The 21,451-nt window shown below is 37.8% G+C and overlaps 3 protein-coding genes across 3 annotated transcripts; 1 reads left to right on the top strand and 2 right to left on the bottom strand.

The window, feature by feature from the left end:
• Window positions 1-1,005: 1,005 nt before the first annotated feature.
• Window positions 1,006-5,770, bottom strand: LOC144437494 (uncharacterized). Its single transcript, XM_078126436.1, has 6 exons — window positions 5,347-5,770; window positions 4,949-5,098; window positions 2,174-2,322; window positions 1,609-1,760; window positions 1,070-1,085; window positions 1,006-1,029 (listed from the first exon to the last, which is right to left on the bottom strand). Exons 1-6 carry the CDS (start codon window positions 5,768-5,770, stop codon window positions 1,006-1,008), a joined length of 915 nt encoding a protein of 304 aa, XP_077982562.1.
• Window positions 5,771-8,761: 2,991 nt separating this feature from the next.
• Window positions 8,762-17,247, bottom strand: LOC144437490 (glycine N-phenylacetyltransferase-like). The gene is made up of 5 exons (XM_078126433.1): window positions 16,966-17,247; window positions 15,915-16,034; window positions 10,108-10,213; window positions 9,688-9,805; window positions 8,762-9,290 (listed from the first exon to the last, which is right to left on the bottom strand). Exons 1-5 carry the CDS (start codon window positions 17,245-17,247, stop codon window positions 8,876-8,878), a joined length of 1,041 nt encoding a protein of 346 aa, XP_077982559.1. The 3' UTR covers window positions 8,762-8,875.
• Window positions 17,248-19,764: 2,517 nt separating this feature from the next.
• On the top strand, window positions 19,765-21,450 carry LOC144438313 (uncharacterized). The gene is made up of 2 exons (XM_078127375.1): window positions 19,765-20,257; window positions 20,797-21,450. Exons 1-2 carry the CDS (start codon window positions 19,889-19,891, stop codon window positions 21,289-21,291), a joined length of 864 nt encoding a protein of 287 aa, XP_077983501.1. The 5' UTR covers window positions 19,765-19,888; the 3' UTR covers window positions 21,292-21,450.
• The last annotated feature ends 1 nt before the right edge of the window (window position 21,451 follows it).

The following is a 21,451-nucleotide window of genomic DNA, read 5'->3' as shown; positions in this document are numbered from 1 at the left end:
GAAATTCCAACATATATTGGACCTTCCTTGAATTTTTCTGTGACTTCAATAAAACAATAATGATGTATGTATATAATAAATATATATTATCATATGTATTGATAAAGTAGTGAACTGAAAGGTTTTACTAACCTCCCATCTGAAAAACTTGATAGTCAGATAAAACTGGCATTAGAAGCAAAGTGTGAATGATAATATCTTTACTAGCATTGCCTGCTGAAGTCAATTCAAGTCTAGCATGGTAGTTACATAGTCTGTCAATATTCAACACTCCACCTGTAGACGGGGTCCATGAAACGCCCTCACCAGGTGTGAATGTAACAGTAAAAGTTTGCACGACATCAATAGGTTGTGTACACAAGGTTTGAAAGGTTGGTGGTTGGTTTGTTGTTGCATTATCACTTGGCTGATCATCGCGTACCATGTAATCTACCAACTCTTGCAGTTTGTCCTGTTGTAATGTGTTTCCAGTTACAGATATTGACAAACCAGCTACAAACCAGTCTTCACTGGAGTTGTACGAGTATCTCAGCACTGGACGGAAATTCCTGTAGGTCATTATAAAATGTAAAGAGGGAAGATTTTTGTGATAATTAAGAAGTAAAATATCTTCTAACGGTCATTCTTTTGATATAAGTCTAAAGATTTATTGCAATATGACAAGTCGAATATGTCGTCGAACCATACCCAATAACAGCTGAAGCTGACTTAATAGCTCAAATATACTAGGTAAATTATTTACGCTCTATCTGACTATTCCAGAGCAAGAAAACAACAGTTTTGGTTGTAGAAATTTATTGTCGTCAATGATAAATAGTCCTGAAATTCAGTACAAACGATCATACTTTTTTTCTATTGTAAATAATGAGGTGAAGTCATACTTGTAAATGTACATACCTATGATTGTGTATACTAATAAAGTTAACCGGTATACTTACAGAGCATCTGACTTCTGTGAGAAAGCCATGACATTATCAAACTGTACGTACTGTCCTTCAAAACATCTCAAATAACCAGCACCTGTATAATCTACAGGTGAGGAAGATGATTGTTCACAGTTGGTCTGAGCTTCCCACGCATCATAGCTGAAAATAGAAATGGCAAGCTGGTGTTTACCTGTTATAAAAGGCATGATGGTCTTCTACCTTGTGTCAAACAGAACACTTTGTTTATAGAAATCCCAAATAAAGCCTTAATTTGCATATTGACCAACTTCAGCTAGTTTATCAAAGTGGTAATATGGATGATAATAGGTATATTTTGGATTTTTTAATTTAAACAACAACTCAACTATATTTTTGTACTTGAATAAAACAATATGAAACAGCCCAGTCCATGTTTGTAACTCAAATCTGAATCTCTCAGACATCAACTTATGCTGTTTGGTTGGGTGACCTCCCAATCTAGATGACATCAGGCTGACGACATCTCAGAAATTAGATGAAAGCTACATAGTTATTTCAATGGTAGATTCTAAAAAGGTAACTTAATAATGGAGTCAAGTATCAATTTCTATTCAACAACCTCTCTATACTTTATATCTAAAACTGTAAAATAATGTTCTTACATAGGTAATAGACTCATCCAACAATACTTATCTACATTTACCTATTTGAATCCAATACAGTGTAATAGAATCCTTCATCTACTTGGTTACAATATTGTCCAGTCACATTTGGTCGACAATCACATAAACCAGACACTTTATCACAGTTAAATGATGCTGATCCACCATAATCACAACCACATGGTAAACAATCCTGGAAAGATTAACATGCTTTCAATTATAACCTATGAAATGATTTTTTAAGCAGACATTATTATTACTAAACTTTATTTGGGAAAAGAAAAAACCTGCAACAGTGCTCAAGGCATCCCATAGCTAAAACAGACAGAAAAAAGATAAAACACGCACAAAAACAGCATCATAAAACAAGTAGAACTTTAAAAAGACAAGCTGACAAATACACACATGAAGAAGTTCAAGCATTTCAAAAGTATACAAACAAAATGTTATATTCAAGGAAGGTGACGTACTGTATTTTCACATGTTAAAAACACTGTTCCAACAACAATGATGCAATCAAACCTTATGATAAAAAAGCAAGTCTTTATAACGTGACAAGAGTCCATGAACAGACACTGAATTGGGAGTTTTCTTCTGAAAACTTACCTCATCAGCATTTGTAGGAAACATGTAGGTTTCATCCCTACACTGACTACAGTCTCTGGTGTATGTGTTTGGTTTACATGGACACTGGCTATTGTCATTCTCACAAACATTACTGGCATTCACAGTACCTAACAGGTTGCACTGGCATACTGAAATGATAGAAAAAGAAATCTATTAGTTATAAAGCTGGTCCCCAACAATGGATAAGGGAAAAAATGTGACTATGATTGATGCAACTGCACTTATGGGTATCGAATGAGTACCTAATCAGATATATTTATTCAATTCTCTTTGTGAGTGCACATGAAAAACCAATTTCCAATGCATTTTTATACAAATGGAATAAAATATATTATTATTATTATTATTAATCCCATGTAATCCATATCTAAATTATCTTGATAAAACTTACACTAAACGTTTCATTGTTGTTGGCACTCTTGCTAATCATAAATACAATTTTAAGGAATAATTACGTAAAGGATATGTACAACATGAGTCACATCAAAATGTTCAAAATTGTCATTACTTTCCCCAATTTTCTTTGATATTACTGGCGCTGATATAATTATGTCACTACGTGTCTAGTGACTCATAGTGACAAAGCCCCTTAGGTCACTCATATTTTCCTTGGCTCAGGGATGAAGAAAAATATTGGGGAATAACGTCTACTACTAGTTACAACATGAAGCAATGTATGTAGTGATACATCATCTCAAAAGTCAATAAACGAATCATCTACCTAAATAATGATGACCAAAAATATAATAATTGCATACAATGACAAGATACTTATTAAGCAATGAAGACAAAATTATCTACAATTTTTTCTGTAATAAAGACAATGAAACCATTGACTGAATTGAGGTTTTTTTTATAACTGATTCTGGTTTTGGTAATTGTAATATCCTATCATTACATTACACCATTGCAGGACCAAGGACTGGTAGGCAAAAAAACTGATGTGGGTGTTTTTCAATTTTAATTTTTAATTAAATGTTACAAAATCTATGACCTGCTAGGTTGAGAAGGAGCTCAAAATAATTACACAACCTAATGTTATTTCCACATATGGCATAGATAACAAAAGATGATTTGACCTTTGACCTCGATCTGTTCAGCATAGCTGGAGAGCCACTGTATATGTTCAATTGTGTATGCTTGAACAACCTTTATTCTCTTTGTAGTAATATTACCTTTCAATCACTGTCAGTGCTTAAACACAGTTTTTACCAAAAAGCTCAATGTGTAAGGGTTTTAATCATTTTTATTTTTCCCTGTTCTGTACATTTTACCACGCCGTCTCTATTTATTGTCATTTTTTCAACACTAACCATTTCAATAGATTTATGTTTTACATTTTTAAAATCCTGTGTATATTGGAGAAATTAAATTTACCAGATTTTTTTCTGCCATATTACATTTAATTCAAATAAAATGTAACATGACAGAAAAAAATCTGGTAAATTTAAATGTAAATTTGTTCTTTATGCTAAATCACATAGATAGAATGCACTAGATACAATAGTCATCGCCCAACATAAGCAATCATATTTAATGTTTACATGTGAGGTGACAGCTGTTCCATCTCCTCTTTGAATTACTGATACATGAAAGCTATTTTATGGAAATAAACTGGTAGTTAAAATGACCATATTGATGGGAAATGGGTATTTATTTGGGGCTTTTAATCAACAACATAACTATATTTTGTACTTAAAAAACAATATGAAACAACATAGGCCAAGTCTGTATTTTAAATTCAACTACATTGCAAAAAAATCAAGAGAGAAAATTGGAAAATGTATGTTACTGCAAGTGCATGAAATGATTTATAAATAAAAACAATCACAAGTAATTACTATATCATCACCTCCAGTCTGCATATGTGTATGTTGCTTCCACAATATTGTATATTGAAATGTCACCATGTACTGGGGAGAGACAGCAGCATGCACTGGTATATGAGATGTAGTGATTACTTGTATTTGCCCAGTTTGGTTGGAAACCACTTCCCCTGTGTACTAACTATACCATACATTTTCTGCATGTACCACAATATACATTTTACACATTTTTTTTCTCAAAGTATTGAGTTATAGACACAGACGTGGTCAATGATATTTCATATTATTTTGTAAAAGTAGAAAAAAACATACAGCAGAGTTCATAAACTATGCATAAATTCAAAATCAACAATTTCTCATCCACTGTACATGTAATATAGTACATTAAAATATACCTAGTGATAATGCTGTGCCATGATTCGCTAGAATTGGTCACGTGATAGGAAAATAGAATGACTATTTCCCTAGGGAAATAGTTCCATCAACTTTTACATGGTCACGTGACCACCGCGCGTTCACAGCAGGTCAAAATGGCAGCTTCTGACGATGTTGTATGCCACTGCGAGTTCACAGCATGAGGTATATTATAAAACACATATTGCCTGTCCTATATTCAGGCTATAGCACCCGTTCATTACCCCCTTGTGACTGTGAGTTACCAGAATCACATGCTATTTCCCTCGGCCTTTGGCCTCGGGAAATAGCATGTGATTCTGGTAACTCACAGTCCCTAGGGTGTAATAAACGGGTGCTATAGCCCTCATGGCCAGGCAATATGTGTTCATTATACCTACCAATAGGTGTACAATAAGTACCAGTATCCAGCAGTTACTAGTCGACTAAAGTTTCAAATTGACATGACTAGTACATCTGCAATAATAATACAGAAAAGTGATGAACATATGGAATGGAAGATTTCACTTCTTACCATCACGCTGTATTCTGTTGCCTTGGTAACCCATATCACCAACACATTGGTAATTTCCTGTGTCTAAGCAACACATACAAGTATCTGTGTTGCTGCATAGTGGTAAACACTTCTCTGATTCCACTACTTCCCAGTGAATTTCTACTTTATCTGAAAACAAATAAACAAATAATATAAGATGTTTACTAAATAAAAGTTGAACACCGTCAAGTGGGTGGGCGGTTTTCAAAATTTACTGGAAAATCGTGACACAAAGTTAACATGTACATCTGGAACAACACTGGTCCTGTAATCGGGTTTTTAGAGACCAAAATATACATTTCGAAAAGCACCTTGAAACTTGAAAATACAACAGTTATTCTAAGAGATCTCTGAACAAAAATCCACATTTCACTTACCTTCATTCAATGACAAGGTAAGATCTTTAAACTTATCAACCGTGTCGATATATAAGGCGAATCTAGAATTAGAAGCGATTGATTCTAAATCGTCGGTATCTACTTCTTCTCCGATACCAAGAGCGAACACGTCTAGCTGAGAATTCCAACTTTCGTCCCACATCAAAGACTGTATTTCGCGTCGAACAACTACCGTATGTTCTCCAATGTTAGATTTTCCGGTTGTTATCAGAAACATTATTTTCCTGACGTCAGGTCGCGAATTTATCAACACGCTCCTAGCTTTTCGTAATGCAGCATCAATTGTAGCGGTGTAACCGTACGAATCTCTTTGTATCCCGTCAATCTGTAAGAATAATTCGCATTTATCGAATATGTTGGTGACATCTCTGTTTGCAATGTTTATCGAATCGAATTCAACCATTTTCGCTGTACTGTATGTGATAATAGTAACTCTAGTGTTGTTTTCACCTACGTGAAGGCGTACCAGCAAACTTTTTAGGAAAGCAAAAATATTGTCCATGACACCTGGGGTATTCTTCGATCGATCAATAACAAATACAACGTCAAGTTTGGATTCTGTTTCCGTGTGTGGTATTATGAAACTGTCCTTTATAATGTGCCTGATAAGGTCGACATCGGTCACAGCGCTCGACTCAACAAAATCTGTCAATATGGCTAAAGAGATGAATAAATATACGAACGTTCGCACGACTGTTCCTGACATGATGCGATGTTTGGGTTGTGTGAATGGTTTTCACCTCTGAAAAGTTATCGTTGATGATGAACAAGGAAATAGAGAAGCGAAAAATCAAACATTTTGGTTTTTCGTGCCATACGTACTCCGTATATTTACAAATACAGCGATTGGTTGGCAGCACTGGTTTAGGTCACATTGAGGTGTATACTGGTAAAAACAGTTACTTTCCTTTTCAAGACACTCGTACCCGAATAGTCGCTGACGTACCTGTACACACACTGTACGAACGGGTCTACAACTTGTGAGCAAACTCGTAGCCACACTTCTTAATCCGAGTAAAGGCCGGGGTTATCGCATTCGCATTCTGAAATGACTTAATTTTTGTATGTAGCGAATGCGAATCACAATTCATGCATACAGTGAGGCGCGTATGATTTTTACAAATCGCAATACACAATCACACCCCGGGGCCACACCCTAATCTGAATTCCATCTGTTATGATTCCATAGTAATGTACTCGAGTCTTTCTCAATGTCGGTCAAATGTATTAGAATTGAATCAGCAATATGTATCACTCTGCATTATTAAATAGTATGATAGTAATATGTTAGATGTCCACATAGTCTCCGCTGTATGTATTTTTTACCTTGTACTAGGTGATGGACGACAACTCGTACGCCCAGGGAAAAAACAAATATCCTCGTATAACAATTTAAGCGTTCTGTGAAACTGCAGCCGCCAACAACCATAACCCGGAACCCGGACAGTGACACAATAACGGACATACCAATGGCAACAACATCATTATCTGCAATATTTTTTAAAGTAAAGTTAGACAACGGGTTCAATCTGCATTTTGCAATGTGGCTTATTTACGGTGTACCACTCACTAGTAAGGTAACGACTCCCGGTAACGACAAGACTTGAAACTTTTAAGTCCCGTCGTAACGTGTCTTTTTAACAGCAAAGGAAACATGGCCAACAATATGTTTGTCACTGCTGACAGACGCAAGACGATTGGGAAGAGGAAGAGAATTACAGGGGTTGAAGATAGAGAGGTTGACTTTTAAAATGTTTGAGTCTTTACAGCATAATCATTTTAAATAAAGTTCACGAAAAAATAAGCTTCAATGTATAGAACTGTCACAAAAACCTGACAGTTTGTTCTTTAAGTTTGGACAATGTTATCCCGTCCTCAACTTTGATCGAGTCTCGAATTTTGTAACATCAGAACGCGAGCGCCGACTCCTGAGAATCAACAGGTTGTTGTTGTTGTTCACAGGGTCGAACAAAGTTGTTGCGGTCCGAGAGTTGAGCGCCCTCATCGATCAATTATTCCCCACTTCATCTATACATGGTATGATTGTGCGCATAGTTGGCAGGTGGTAGTTTTGCTTGTTAGCGAACGAACGAACGAACGAAAAGAATATTGTCTAAACAGATCATATGACATGATTTGATGCAGTATTAGACAGTTTCTGAAACTATACGGCTATCTATCAATCAATCAATCAATCAATCAATCAATCAAAGAATTTGTATAGCACCAAAATCCAATGTGAAGTAATGTTCTATCAGCTTATGGCGCTGTAGATCGTAGTACAAAGTCAGAAAGCTCTTGCAAACAGACGCGTCTTGATACCCTTGAATTCATCAACAGTGTGATGAACGAAGTTACTGCTCCATAAGATTGGCGCTGTTCGCGAGAACGCATGCTCACCCTGTGGCTTTGTATTACAACGGGGTACATGAAGGTAGACTTGTTGTTTGAACGAAGAGATTGAGTTGAGGGTTTAGTATTAATCAAGTCAGCTATGTAACCAGGAGTAATGTTATTGAGTGCCTTGTAGGTAATCAATAGTACTTTGTATTGAATCATCCTGTACTGGGCTGGTACCCAGTGTAGAGCAGAAAGAACGAGTGTGATGTGATCTGTTTTCTTTGTACGTGACACAATCGTAGCTGCTGTATTTTGGACACGTTGAAGAGAGACCTTGGTTATGCCATAGAAATAACATTTCAATACCGAATTAAACGCTTAAACTTGCCTTCTTCATAGAATTTAGGTTTTGGGGTTCTACATGTTGTGGAATATATATTATTGCTGTTAACTTTTGGTAGTTTAAAGACAAAACTGTCTTGAAGTAAAATAGATAGTGTGCTATCCTCATTTAACTGCCACGTGTTCAATGTTTCGTTGTTTCTGACCGTGTTTTGGTAGTAGATAGCTGTCGCATGCACAATGGAAATTTGTCAAATAGGCAGCGAGGATTTACTTTCACTCGATACCGGTGTAGAGATGAATATTATCGAGGCCGGTTAGCTTGTCAGATTCGCCTATATGTTGATATTTATTTTGGACCATTCCATGGCCCTTACTCCATTACCGATATTTCCAGTATGTCCAGCCTGAAGTCTCAGATTTTCTTCTCTTCGTAACAAGAGACAAAGACTGAAAGGGCAAACAATATTAAACACCTTTAACAAACAGTACAGACAGTTTGCAAACAACAAAGATGTCCTGATGTCTAGATCGCGTTTCAAAAGTTTTCGTTCATTTTTATTAGCTTTCAACATTAATGCAATGTCAACATTATGACTCTGGTGAGCAATTGGATTTGACAATTTATTCATACTTTACCGAATTTATTTACAAATACTAAACAAATAAAATAAACATACCCCAAGATATTCATTCATAGCTTCCTGATTTAATGGTAGTTCGGTCTTTTGAAAGCCTGAAGATCACAAATGTGCTCTGCTATATTAAAGGTCTGACTGTCAAAATGACACAAATTTCTGTGCATTGTATATTTCAGCCTTCTGACTCATGTTGGTGGTTTGCAAATCAACCAGACATGTTGTAAATCTGTTTTGTGATACCCCACTGACGTCATCATATTCTCCGATACTTCTTTGCCTTTCACGTCCTCTACGTAACACCATGCAGTCTCGCCGGAGTCGAGAACCTTGCGAGTCACATCTGAGAGCGTTATCTTCGCCAACCCTTTACGTCGATGAGGTTCAATCGTGTTTACCGCCCCGATTACTCCAAAGTATTGCTGCACAGCCCACGATACCAATTCACCTGTTTTGTTACTGAAAACACCGGCGTTAAAATGTGTATCCACTTGCGTTAGAAATGCCTGTCGAAGACGGTCGTTTCCAAACTTCCATACTTTCATGATGGTGTCAATGTCACCTTTCTTTAGACTTGAAAGTTTGTATCCGTCCGGTACCACCCTGCATGGTAATAGAGAAAAGTGACATGTTTGTTGTGTGGAAATGGTCTTTCAGGGGAGGTGCACTTAGGGAGCCTTCAGTAATTACAGGGTGTGTCACTTTGTTCTTTGGGAGAGGTATACTTTAGAAATAGGGTCACATAATTTGACAAGTTGTGGTATCTAACTTTGCTTTTTAGCTTAACGTAATTGGGGAAGGGTCACATTTTATGCAACAGGCTAGGCTTGTCCCCCCCCTCCCTCCCCCTGTAATTAATGAGGGATCCCTTAGCTCCAGAATAAAGAGTATGGTTGAAATTTTGACCGCCTTCAAGTGTGTAAAAACTACTGGCGATATAAGGTCAGCATTTACATAAATGTGTTTCAAGGTGCATACAATACCATATTTGGTCACTTACCCTCGATATAAATTGCTGTCATCTGTACATGTATAAACGTCTCCACGCAAATCCTCAATAAGTGCAGAGTAATTTGGGTTGATTTCTTCAAGAATGGGAAGGAATGAACGATCGAATCCTGTACAAAAGTTACAAACATAGCAAAAAACTGTAGGCAATTCGTGGGCAAAGAACTGATAGTCTAGCTTTCAAAATTACAACGACGACGACGAAAAACGTTTGACGTGTGTTTACTAAAATAAAAACAGACCGACAAATACATAATCAAAGAAATACTGATATGACAAACAACAGCAAAAACGAGATACGACAATTTTTTCATATATTCATCTGTACGTGTCTGTAGTGGTCATCGATACTACGAAAAGACACGATGTACATGTAGCCATAGTAACCGAAAGCACTGATTTACATACATACCTTTGATCATCATACGTGATCTCCAGTTTAACAAGTTTGAGGTGGACAGTACATGTTTAAGTTTATCAGCATCATTGGAATGGAAAGTGAGTTCAAGGTCTCCTTCCTGATAAGAATATAAATAAGATGTTGGCTATGGCTTTTATCAGATTTTTTTTTCACAATTTTAAGTTGAGTGAAAGTCATGGTGTTGTTTTCAGGGATGTTACCTTCATAAATATAACAAGTGAGTTCTATGTAACAATATGCAACTTTTGTAGTGTGCTTCAAGACTTTATCGAACATTGTAAAGTGAGGTTGGACATTGATGATTCCTTGAAGGTTAGATAAGTTCAAATTGTCATGAAATACTGGTGACTTTCCAACTAAATTCTTTTTATTCCTGTTATTCCTCCCTTCCTGTAACTGTTCCCCTCCCTTTATATCCCCATATCTTTTCCCATTATCCACTATCTCCTTAGTTTCATTCTTCCCATTTTTTCATCGTCGTCATCACCTTCATTAAAGCTTCTTTCTCCTTTGTGACGTCGTCGTCACCACCACTCGCCACCCTCTTCCTCTATTGTAACACATGGTGGTTTATACACACTAGATGAACACTGTTTTGTGTCTAAACTGTCATTACCAACCAACCAACATACAATCTATGGCAAGGCTGGACCTACTTGCATATGGAGTATTTTAAGTTAACACGAACACGAACACGAACACGAACACGAACACGAACACGAACACGATTCTGATAATGTCCCAGCAAACAGGACTAAGACAATGCAAGGGATGCATCGATTAGATAGATTGGCAGAAATAAACTGATTGATTTCGACTGATTCTCGAATCCTTTGGTATGTTTGATTATCTGATTTCTGATATAATATAATTTTAGCCATAGGGATATCAACAATATACAATTTCATTTGATAATCTGAAACTCTTCAATCTCATAGCCTTCAGACTAACTATTACACTAAGAATCTAAGAAGCAGCATTGTGTACTATAAAAGTGGTGTTCATATTTTTGTATTTCTACATACTAGTACTACATGATATCTACTCACAATTGCTGTTTCTGCCCTGGGGATTACACAAACAACGACCGATGGATTCGGCCAGCTGTCAACATACGTTGAGATTGTCCATTTCTCACTCTTGATACTCGAGTTGATGTGACCTATGACCTGGCAATAAATAATTTACTATTTGTTATACATACACTTGTGAGAGGATGTAACCTTGGACCATTACATATGATTAATAAACTCATTAATTTGCTAGCGTGGCCTAAAACTGTCACGGTTTGAAGGTGTATTATTTCTTTGGAATGGTGCGCACATGAACACTGTCAGCCAGGAAGTAGCAATTATATTAAATTACAACACAAAGTAACCCGCATTACAATCCTTCGTATGATTTACCGTTTGAACACGTCATTTTTTCAATAGAAATAATTTTGCAAATCACATGGGCTCCACTAGTTTATATACTTTAAGTTAGTATACTCTGGGTAATGAATGAATGAATGAGTGAATGGATGGATGGATGCATGAATGAACCAATCAATTAATTAATCAATCAAATTTCTACTGCGCCAATCTCCAGAGCAATTTTCAGTTCAGTAGCGCTGAATGCCTATAGTACATTGTGGGCTTTGTTGAACATAATAGTCTTCAGTTTTGTTTTGAAACAATGACTTTGGTACATTCTGCCGTAGCTCTGGATGTATGGTACGAGGTTCGTCTCGAACGTCGTAGCATATACTGTCCATCAAGAGCTTATTCTGCCGCAATTTCATTTCCTGGCAATGTTTTTATTGAGATGTCAGGCATGTATCGTACCCTGCGAAAATGAAAAATACAGTTCCTTTTCTTACCAACCGCCCATCCTCTCATTTGCTCGTTTACTCGTTACACTCACTCAACCTCACATCACTCAACGAAGTCGTAAAAACATGAACGGTTAATGAAAAGTGGTTGCCTCATAAATGTGAGACCCCGGGTGTGAGACTTACTCCAGAGTTACGTTATTGTATGTATAGTGACGAAATTTACCCCCCCCCCCACCACCACCACCACCACCACCACCACCATTGCGGTCGGTGAGATTTGACACACTGTCAGCTCCAAGAAATACTCCTGCACTTGAATCTGGTGACATTTTTAAAAACCTGGCTGGAGACTGTAAAACGACCCTAATACTTACCTTTAGAGATGATGGCGTTTGACCTCGTAAGAAATCTACGAGTTTCGGATAATCATCCCTGGGGACGATTTGTAGAGAGTCTGAGTCTCTGCTCGTACTAGTCGACATTTGTTTTATCCTTCCAGTAACAACGCGTATGCAACTCGGTCTTGTTAGAAGGACAATGTAACTTTTAAGCATACCATGAATTTCACAAGGCACCAGCCTCCTATGTTTGTACACCGACCCTCTATCTGGGACTGTGGTTTGTATGTACAAGACTTCGTACTTCTGTGGTTTGCAGGACGAAAGAACACTTCCGGGTTGATTGGAGCTGATGTGCGCCACAAGTGCGCATGGGCAAAGGATATGCTGCAACAATAGATAGAGATCAGATAGTGATGTTGAACTCGGGATCTACCACATACAGCTATAGCCAACTGTGAGGCGTTACATATGATCGCCACTAAAATGATTGAATTCGAGCCTTTAACAACTTGTTGAAAACGGGTGTTGGGGGCTAATTTTTATAACAGTTATTTGAAATGATACATGTCATCACCACCACCACCACCATCACCACCACCACCATCATCATCATCATCATCATCATCATCATCATCATCATCATCATCATCATCATCATCATCATCATCACCACCACCACCACCACCACCACCACCACCACCACCACCACCACCACCATCATCATCACCACCACCACCACCACCACCATCATCATCATCATCATCATCATCATCATCAGGCCAAGTTAACTAAGCACTTTTGACAAATTTTCTCCATTCATCTTTTAGTATGTACAGCTATACCGCGGGCAGATACCTAGCAATCGTGTCTAGATCTCATTTCGAAACTTTTCAACAAAGAGTTCATATTGTATCTCATTACACGTGATCCCTTCGTACTAGTCCATGCTTCAATACAGTATTCATCAACATGTCAACTTATAGGTAAGTCTCGTGTTATTAACCCCTAGACTCTACTGAGTAATAAAATACGGTTTTATTTGCAAAAATAAACTTTCCCGACATTCACAGCCTCTTGATTTCTACCGGTTGTTTGTAAGTTTGTATTACTAAATAAAAAAAATACAGTAATAAATTTCTCATGAATGAATAATTTATTCCAGCCTACTGACTCTTATTCAATTTGGTGGTTTGCAAAACAACCAGACATGTTGTAAATCTGTTTTGTGACGTCATCATATTCTCCGATACTTCTTGATATACTTAGTTTATTATATTGGTGTCACCTGGAGAAAAGTGGGAAAGCGAGTGTTTCAAAAACTTTAGGAGAAATGTCGCGGAGGTTCTGCACTAACTTGTAATGTAAAGTAATAACACTTTGCATTGCACTTCTTGTTAAAAAATATACTTCTTCATTATAACAAATACACACAGAAATTAAGAAGAAACATAGTTTGTGTCAGAAACTGGCGTAGAGACGAATATTTCCAAGGCTGGTTAGTTTGATAGATTCGCCGCGATTGATAACTATTTTTGGACCACTCCATGCCCCTTACAGATATTTCCACTATGTTCAACCTGAAGTCTCGGATTTTCTTCTCTTCGTAACAAAAGAGACAAAGAAAGGGCAAACAATATTTAACACCTTTAACAAATCAGTACAGACATTTTGCAAACAACAAAGATGTCAAAAGTTTTCGTTCATTTTTATTAGCTTTCAACATTACTGCAATGTCAACATTATGACTCTGGTGAGCAAACGGATTTGACAATTTATTCACACTTTACCGATTTTATTAACAAATACTAGACAAAGAAAAGAATATTCATTCATAGTTGCCAGATTTAATGCTACATATTCAGTTTAATGGAAGCCTGAAGATCACAAATGTGCGCTACTACACTAAAACAGTAACAGATAAAAATGTCAGTGCATTGTATATTTCAGCCTTCTGACTCATGTTTGTGGTTTGCAAATCAACCAGACATGTTGTAAATCTGTTTTCTGATACCCCACTGATTTCATCATATTCTCCGATACTTCTTTGCCTTTCACGACTTGTACGTGACACCATGCGGTCTCGCCAGAGTCGAGAACCTTGCGAGTCACATCTGAGAGCGTTATCTTCGCCAACCCTTTACGTCGATGAGGTTCAACCGTATTTACCGTCCCGATTGATCCAAAGTATTGCTGCAAAGCGCATGATACCAATTCACCTGTTTGGTTACTGAAAACACCGACGTTAAAATGTGTATCAAATTGCGTTAGAAATCTCTGTCGAAAACGGTCGCTTCCAAACTTCCATACTTTCATGACACTGTCAATATCACTTTTCTTTAGACTTGAAAGCTGATATCCATCCGGTACCACTCTGCACATGGTAACAGAGAAAAGTGAAATGTTTGTTGTGTAGAAGTGGAGAGGTCGATTTAGGAAGCCTTCAGTAAATGGGGGGGGGGGGGGGGTGCGTATATGGGTTCACTTGTTACAAATTTGTTCTTGGGGGAGAGATGTATTTTAGAAAATAGAATAATGGAAGGGTTCCATTTTGATTAATTTGACTATTTGTGGTATCTAACTTCGCTTTTTAGCCAAATGGAAGTGGGGGAGGGTCATATTTTATGGAACAGATATGGGCTCGAATTCATCCCCGCCCCTATAATTAATGAGGGCTCCCTCAGCTCCGAGAGAAAGGGAGTTAATATTTAAATTTTGAAGACTTTAAAATGTGCAACTCCATCAATGGCAATATAAGCTATGAATTTGCATAAAGGTGTTTCAAAGTGCACAGCAATACCATATTTGGACATTGTGCAACTACTCAAATAAACACTGATAATTTGTTGGTCACTTACCCTCGATATAAATTGCTGTCATCTGTACATGTATAAACGTCTGCACGCACTTCCTCAATAACTGCCGAGTAATTTGGGCTGATTTCTTTAAGAACGGGAAGGAATGAACCATCGATTCCTGTACAAAAGTTACAAACATAGACAAAACACTGTAGGCAACTCGTGGGCAAAGAACTGATAGTCTAGGTTTCAAAATTACGACGACGACGAAAAACTTTTGACGTGTGTTTACTAAAATCAAAACAGACCGACAAATACATAATCAAAGAAATACAGGCAAGACAAGCGACAACAAAAACGAGATACCACATGTTTTCATATTCATTTGTACCTGTCTGTAGTGGCAATCGATACTGAGAAATCTCGTGATGTACCTGTAGCCATAGTAACCGAAAGCACTGATTTACATACATACCTTTCATTACCATTGATGATCTCCAGTTTAACAAATTTGAGGTGGACAGTACATGTTTAAGCTTATCAGCATCATTGGAATGGAAAGTGAGTTCAAGGTCTCCTTCCTGATACAGAAAAATAAATAAAATGTTTATTTTTATCTATTTTCATAATTTGAAAGGCATGCTGTTGTTTTTCAAGGATGTTACCTTCATGAATATAAGTAACAAGTTCTGTGTAACGATATGCAGTAGGTAAGTCTTGCAATGTACTTAAAAACTTAATCGAACTTTGTAAAATAATTTTTAGTTTAGACATTGGTTCCTTTAAAGTTAGATACTTGCGTTCATATTTGTATTGCTACGTGATACATGATCGTGATTTACTCACAGTTACTCCTTCTGCTGTGGGAATTACACAAACAACGACCGATGGATTCGGCCAGCTGTCAACATACGTTGACATTGTCCATTTCTCACTCTTGATATTAGAGTTGAGGTGACCTATGACCTGGCAATAAATAAATAACTATTTGTTATACATACACTGGGACATTTGTGAGAGGACCAGCAAAGAACCAACCAGACAAAGCATTCTTTGACCCCATTATATATGATGAATAAACTCATCAATCAATTTGCAAGTGTGGCTAAAAACTGCCACGCTCTGAAGGTGTATTATTTGAATGGCGTCACTGTCAGCCATGATATCAAAAAATCCGACACAAAATAATGCGCATTGGAATCCTTCGTGTGATTTACCGTGTGAACACGTCATTTTTCAATAGAAATAACTTTGCAAATCACGTGGCCCCATAAGTCGACATACTCAGTATACTGGTGTAATGGATGAATGGGTAAATGGACCAATCAACCAAATTTCGACAATGCCAATCTCCAGTGCTGAATGGCACATTGTGAGTCCTGTTTTTGTGTTGAAACAACAGAATATGTTGATACATTCTGCTGCAATTTCATTCCCTGGCAATGTTTTTATTGAGATGACAGGTATATGTAGTCTAGTTCCTACACAGTATTGTTACCATTAAACGTCCACTCACAGTTTAGTACCACAGTTGGGTATCATACATTGCGAATGAAGAAAATAGTTACCCTTTCTTAAAACCCACCAACCCACGCCCTCTCGCGCCCGTTTACTCCTCAACTTGCTCAACAACTTGGCGAGAAGAAGTCGTAAAAACATGAACGGTTGATGCAAACGGTGGTCGCCTCGTAGTAACTGTGAGACTTACTCGACTCCAGAGTTATGTTATTGTATAGTGACGAATTTAACCCCGCCCCAAGCCCAATTGCGGTCGGTGAAGTTTGACAGTCACATAGAAACTGTTGAATTCAATACTTCCAAGAAATACTCATGCCCTTGAATCTGGTGACATTTTTACAAACCTGACTGGAAACTGTAAAACGACCCTAATACTTACCTTTAGAGATGATGGCGTTTGACCTCGTAAGAAATCTACGAGTTTCGGATATTCATCCCTGGGGACGATTTGTAGAGAGTCTCCGCTCGTACTAGTCGACATTTGTTTTATCCTTCCAGTAATAACGCGTATGTAACTCGGTCTTGTTAGAAGGACAATGTAACTTTTAAGCATGCCATGGATTTCACAAGGCACCAGCCTCCTATGTTTGTACAACTTCTTCTGTGGTGTGTAGGACGACCTTGCATTTCCGGGTTGATTGACGCTGTTGTTGCGGCACATGTGCGCATGGGCAAAGGCTACGTTGCAATAACCCGGGATCTACCACATACAACCATAGGGGCGTGTGATATTTCATAGATTGTTGTTTTCCTGGTCTACAAACTAAATATAACAACCTTTTGACTATATATTCCAACCTGTAAGGAAAAAAGAAGGGCAGACATCTTATTTCGTTAACCTTTCAAATATGAACAAAACATGCACATTTGCTTTTAACAAAAACATACCTGCATTAAGAATAGGTGGCAAATAAAGTTATACACTATCACTGGGGGCAAAAAATGCTTTTTGTAACGAGAAAAATTGACCTTTTATAATAAGCGAGCGCTGTATAAAATCCTCTGTATGTCAGAGGCAAGTCAAGTGACGTATTACCGTCAAATTTTCACTGCTGATTGCCTGAGAAAGAGGCGTCGGCTCAGTGATGACGTCAGTTGACCGCTGCATTTCAAAATCAGAAGCACGTTCATCACTAAACCCGGTACCATGGATCGCAAAAAGTTCTCGACATTCGAATACAACTGCATTTTATTGTGTCAAACTGTCAATCTATGTACACTGGAATTGATTTCACTTTTGGTGCCCCATAAAGTAGTGACTGTTTCCAGTGGCTTTCTTAACATAGGTGGAGTTGCAATCGGCAACGAGCTGAATATTCAAAATAGCAAGACGTACAGGATCTTTTTTCTCTTTTTTCCTTACAGAATATATTGGTATGTTTTACAGAGGTGAACACTGTCATTTTGTCCCAAACAAAACTCTGTCAATGACACGGCTCCAATCAGTCAACGCATTGAGAATTCATCACCACTGGGGGTAATTGTACGGGTACTCGTTCCGTGTGCCGGAATACGAAGATAAAGGTGACATTCTTTCATCAAAATTCAGATTTGAGGATTATAACTGTAAAAAGTAGACCCATTCAAACATGAACCGTTTAAAATGTTGATGAAAATTCATCACCTCCTAAACTATGAGATCACTTCGGACTCACTACCTGCAATAATTGCAGCGTTATGGTTTGTTTCTGAGCGTTTCATTGTTCCAGGAATGCACTCAAATGTTCGTAGGAACGATAAAATGTAGAGACAAATAATAACGCTACTAATATTGCAGCTAAATCAACCCAACCTCCAGCCCGTCATCCTAACCGACGAAATTTGCATCGTAGCTGCAATATACCTTTGCAGTTTTTTTCCATAAGCATACCGGATTGAATCTGGTGATATTTTACATACCTCCACACTGGGTTAGAGACACGTACCTTTAGAAATGCTGGCGTTCCACCTCGTAAGAAATGTACGAGTTTCGGATATTCATCCCGGGGACGATTTGTAGAGAATCTCCCCTCGCAAATTCGACATTTGTTTTACCCTTCCATTATTAACGTGTATGCAACACGATATTTTAGCTACTAAAGGGACAATCCGACTTTAACCATAAGCTCATACTAGTAGTTTAAACAATACCGGCCTAATGCTACAGGGTGAAAAAACCAACCCTCCTGGGCTGGTAGGCACTGCATCCGTAGCAGATCTGGAGTCTGGAGAAGCTCAGCATGGGCGAGGGTGGAAGGATAAATGTCAAACCTGGGGTCAAACCAGTGCATTGTACTCCCTAGTGCAGTGTAGCATGAGTATTAGACTGGGCTCTCAGGGCTCCGGTCCAATCTCGTCGCTAGATGGCTTCGAGAATGCTGCTGATTATCAATGCATGAATATCGAATGTATGGTTGATGTATGTACCAAATTTTGTGGAATTTGTAGTGTGCATTCTTTACATATGGCTTACTGAGTGAAAATAATTTATAGTATTATGTAAATTACTCATTAACACTAAAAACTATGTCAACTGGTTTTATCAGACGTGCGCTTAATTATGGTAGACTTATGTGCGGAATTTGATTTGTACATTCTTTACGAATTTAGCTCCATTACTAAAAACCCTTAATTATGCATGTCATTCATTCTACAATGAATAGGCTGCATCAGCAAACAGTATAGGACATGTGTGCTTTGTAAGGATTAACGTGTTTACCAAATTATATTGAATATGATGAATGCCTAATTGTTTTGTCTTGAGATGGTCGGCAAAATTTCTTTCCTGCTCTTGGCTGGCAACATATTTTTTCAATCCAACAGCCCCCTGCCCCTCCCCCCCCCCAGAAATCAAATGGTGTGCCCCTTACCGATACAATTGCAATTGTAAATTCGGATCTGAATCTGAATCCAAAAAAAGAAAAATATCGACGTCTATCCTGGCCTGACCTGATATGACCCCTGGATATGACCTGACCTGCGTTTGTATCGACCTGAAGCAAATCGTGGTACATGTAGTACCTTCCAACTGTTTTTCAATGGAGGAGTTGACATGGAAATTACAATAAAAACCCACCGGTACCTCCGACATCGCCAGGACACGTAGAGCGTGATCAATACCATACATTGTTTACACATGTGACGTGTTTTCAAACTGATTAGCCCTAGGATATTACATAATAGCTTTGCCTCGCTACCATTCGGAGACTGTTGACAGTCATGTCAGTAAACGAAACACTCCCAGGGAAGTGGCTCGAAATGGCTGAACAACTTTCGAATGTAAAAACAGAGACTGTCGAATTGATTAGCTACACTGCTGATTGATGGGTTGTACTGTAACACACAATATGGCTACGAACAGCGCTAGCGAGACACGGAGCCGGAGATCGGATGTCGTAAAACCGTCTGAGAACTCAGTCATGTCTTTCGATTCTCTCGTACAGATCTTCACGAAATCTTTACAGAGTGGCACAGCGGGTCTTGACAACAACATTCCGACTCTCGCTGACGAAGTGTACGGACGGATCTGTACTACCATGGACACGGAAATGCCAAATAAGCTCTCTTTCATACCTGGACGAAAGACAGCTTTTGTGTTTGGTCCGGAAACAATAACCAATTCGTTGTTGTCAAGGGAGCCATACCACATGTTAACACAGCTTGGTTACCTACCAGAATATATTCACCTTAAGGTATGACGTCATCATATTAAAACTGAGCTATTTAGTGAAATGTTAACGAGAAAATATAACTAGTATACATTAGGAGTTCGACCATCATAAAAGTCACGACGACTGTGTTCCGATTGTGAGACAAGTTGAAATTGAGGCGAAATGATCTGACACTTCTTGTTTCATGCTAAAATTGATATAGCCTTAGGTGAATTTCCCTGGAATTTCTTGGTCAGCTCAGTCTAGATATAGGCAGGGCGCAAGCTGGACGTATGATCTGAGCATGAATGTAGACCTTGATCAGAGTGACTGGTTTGGTTTGAGTTACTGTATTTCGAATTATTGATTTAATTATGCCTCCATGATTGAATAAGTAATGATGGCATTCAATATACTAGTAATTCAGATGTAATTTATCATGTAAAATATTGAACAAATGTTCTCTTAGACTAGTATCTACCCCTACCCCCTCCCCTCCACAGATACGAACACAGCAGACACAGTCATACACTATATTTTTTTTCTAAAAAGATGTTTTTTCTTTCTTTTGATACCCAAAGGTATGCAAGGAGAATCGTAGTTTTTGGCTAGTCTTATTTCTTCCCCAAAATATAACCGTTGTCCCAGCAACATGGGATGGTGTGTTGAATCTAGTGAAAACCTACTATCCCAAGGCAGAGGAGACGATACGGGAACATTTACCTGAGATTAAAATCCAATCAGTGGAATTTTATGAAGAGCAAGCTGGTATGAAGTTTATAGATGCAATCAAAGAACCACCGGATGATAACTATATGAGTTATGACAAATATGTATCACTGGAGAAACCAGTGAAATCCTGGCAGACACGACTATTTCTTTACTGTGAACTACGACTGCTTGAATTATTCCAAGGTAATGGTTATACAAAGTTTGAAGATGGCACAAAAGGAGAGAAGGAATTTATTTGCCCAAATATCGAAATTAAAGAATTTGGTGAGAATAATTATGTCATTTTACCAATGAAAATTGTTGTACCTGATGAGATCAAGCTGAAATATGATACTAGTATTTGAAAACCGGTTTAGTGTGGTAACAGATACTGTGCATTTCAATATTAGAGATATTTATTTGTACAAATTTTTGTCAGATTTATGATTTACGAAGATCCGTCCTTTCTGGGAAAACTATGCAAGATGTTGTATTATTTCAATTGGGGCAAAAAAATGTATTATA

This window comes from Glandiceps talaboti, chromosome 7 (assembly GCF_964340395.1).
Source record: "Glandiceps talaboti chromosome 7, keGlaTala1.1, whole genome shotgun sequence".
NCBI classification, from domain to species: domain Eukaryota; kingdom Metazoa; phylum Hemichordata; class Enteropneusta; family Spengelidae; genus Glandiceps; species Glandiceps talaboti.
Note: the sequence above shows the minus strand (reverse complement) of the source record. Positions and strands in the feature narration are given on the sequence as shown.

Coding starts and splice junctions, on each gene's coding strand:
- LOC144437494 (XM_078126436.1), bottom strand. CDS start 5,770: ATGGTTGAATTCGATTCGATAAACATTGCAAACAGAGATGTCACCAAC. Junction 2,323..4,948: donor CAACAGAATACAGCGTGATG/GTAAGAAGTGAA, acceptor CTATCATTTCAG/TATGCCAGTGCAACCTGTTA. Junction 1,761..2,173: donor TTCCTACAAATGCTGATGAG/GTAAGTTTTCAG, acceptor TAATCTTTCCAG/GATTGTTTACCATGTGGTTG.
- LOC144437490 (XM_078126433.1), bottom strand. CDS start 17,247: ATGTGCCGCAACAACAGCGTCAATCAACCCGGAAATGCAAGGTCGTCC. Junction 10,214..15,914: donor CCACAGCAGAAGGAGTAACT/GTGAGTAAATCA, acceptor TATTCTTATCAG/GAAGGAGACCTTGAACTCAC. Junction 9,291..9,687: donor GACAGCAATTTATATCGAGG/GTAAGTGACCAA, acceptor ATTACCATGCAG/GGTGGTACCGGACGGATACA.
- LOC144438313 (XM_078127375.1), top strand. CDS start 19,889: ATGGGTTGTACTGTAACACACAATATGGCTACGAACAGCGCTAGCGAG. Junction 20,258..20,796: donor CAGAATATATTCACCTTAAG/GTATGACGTCAT, acceptor TGATACCCAAAG/GTATGCAAGGAGAATCGTAG.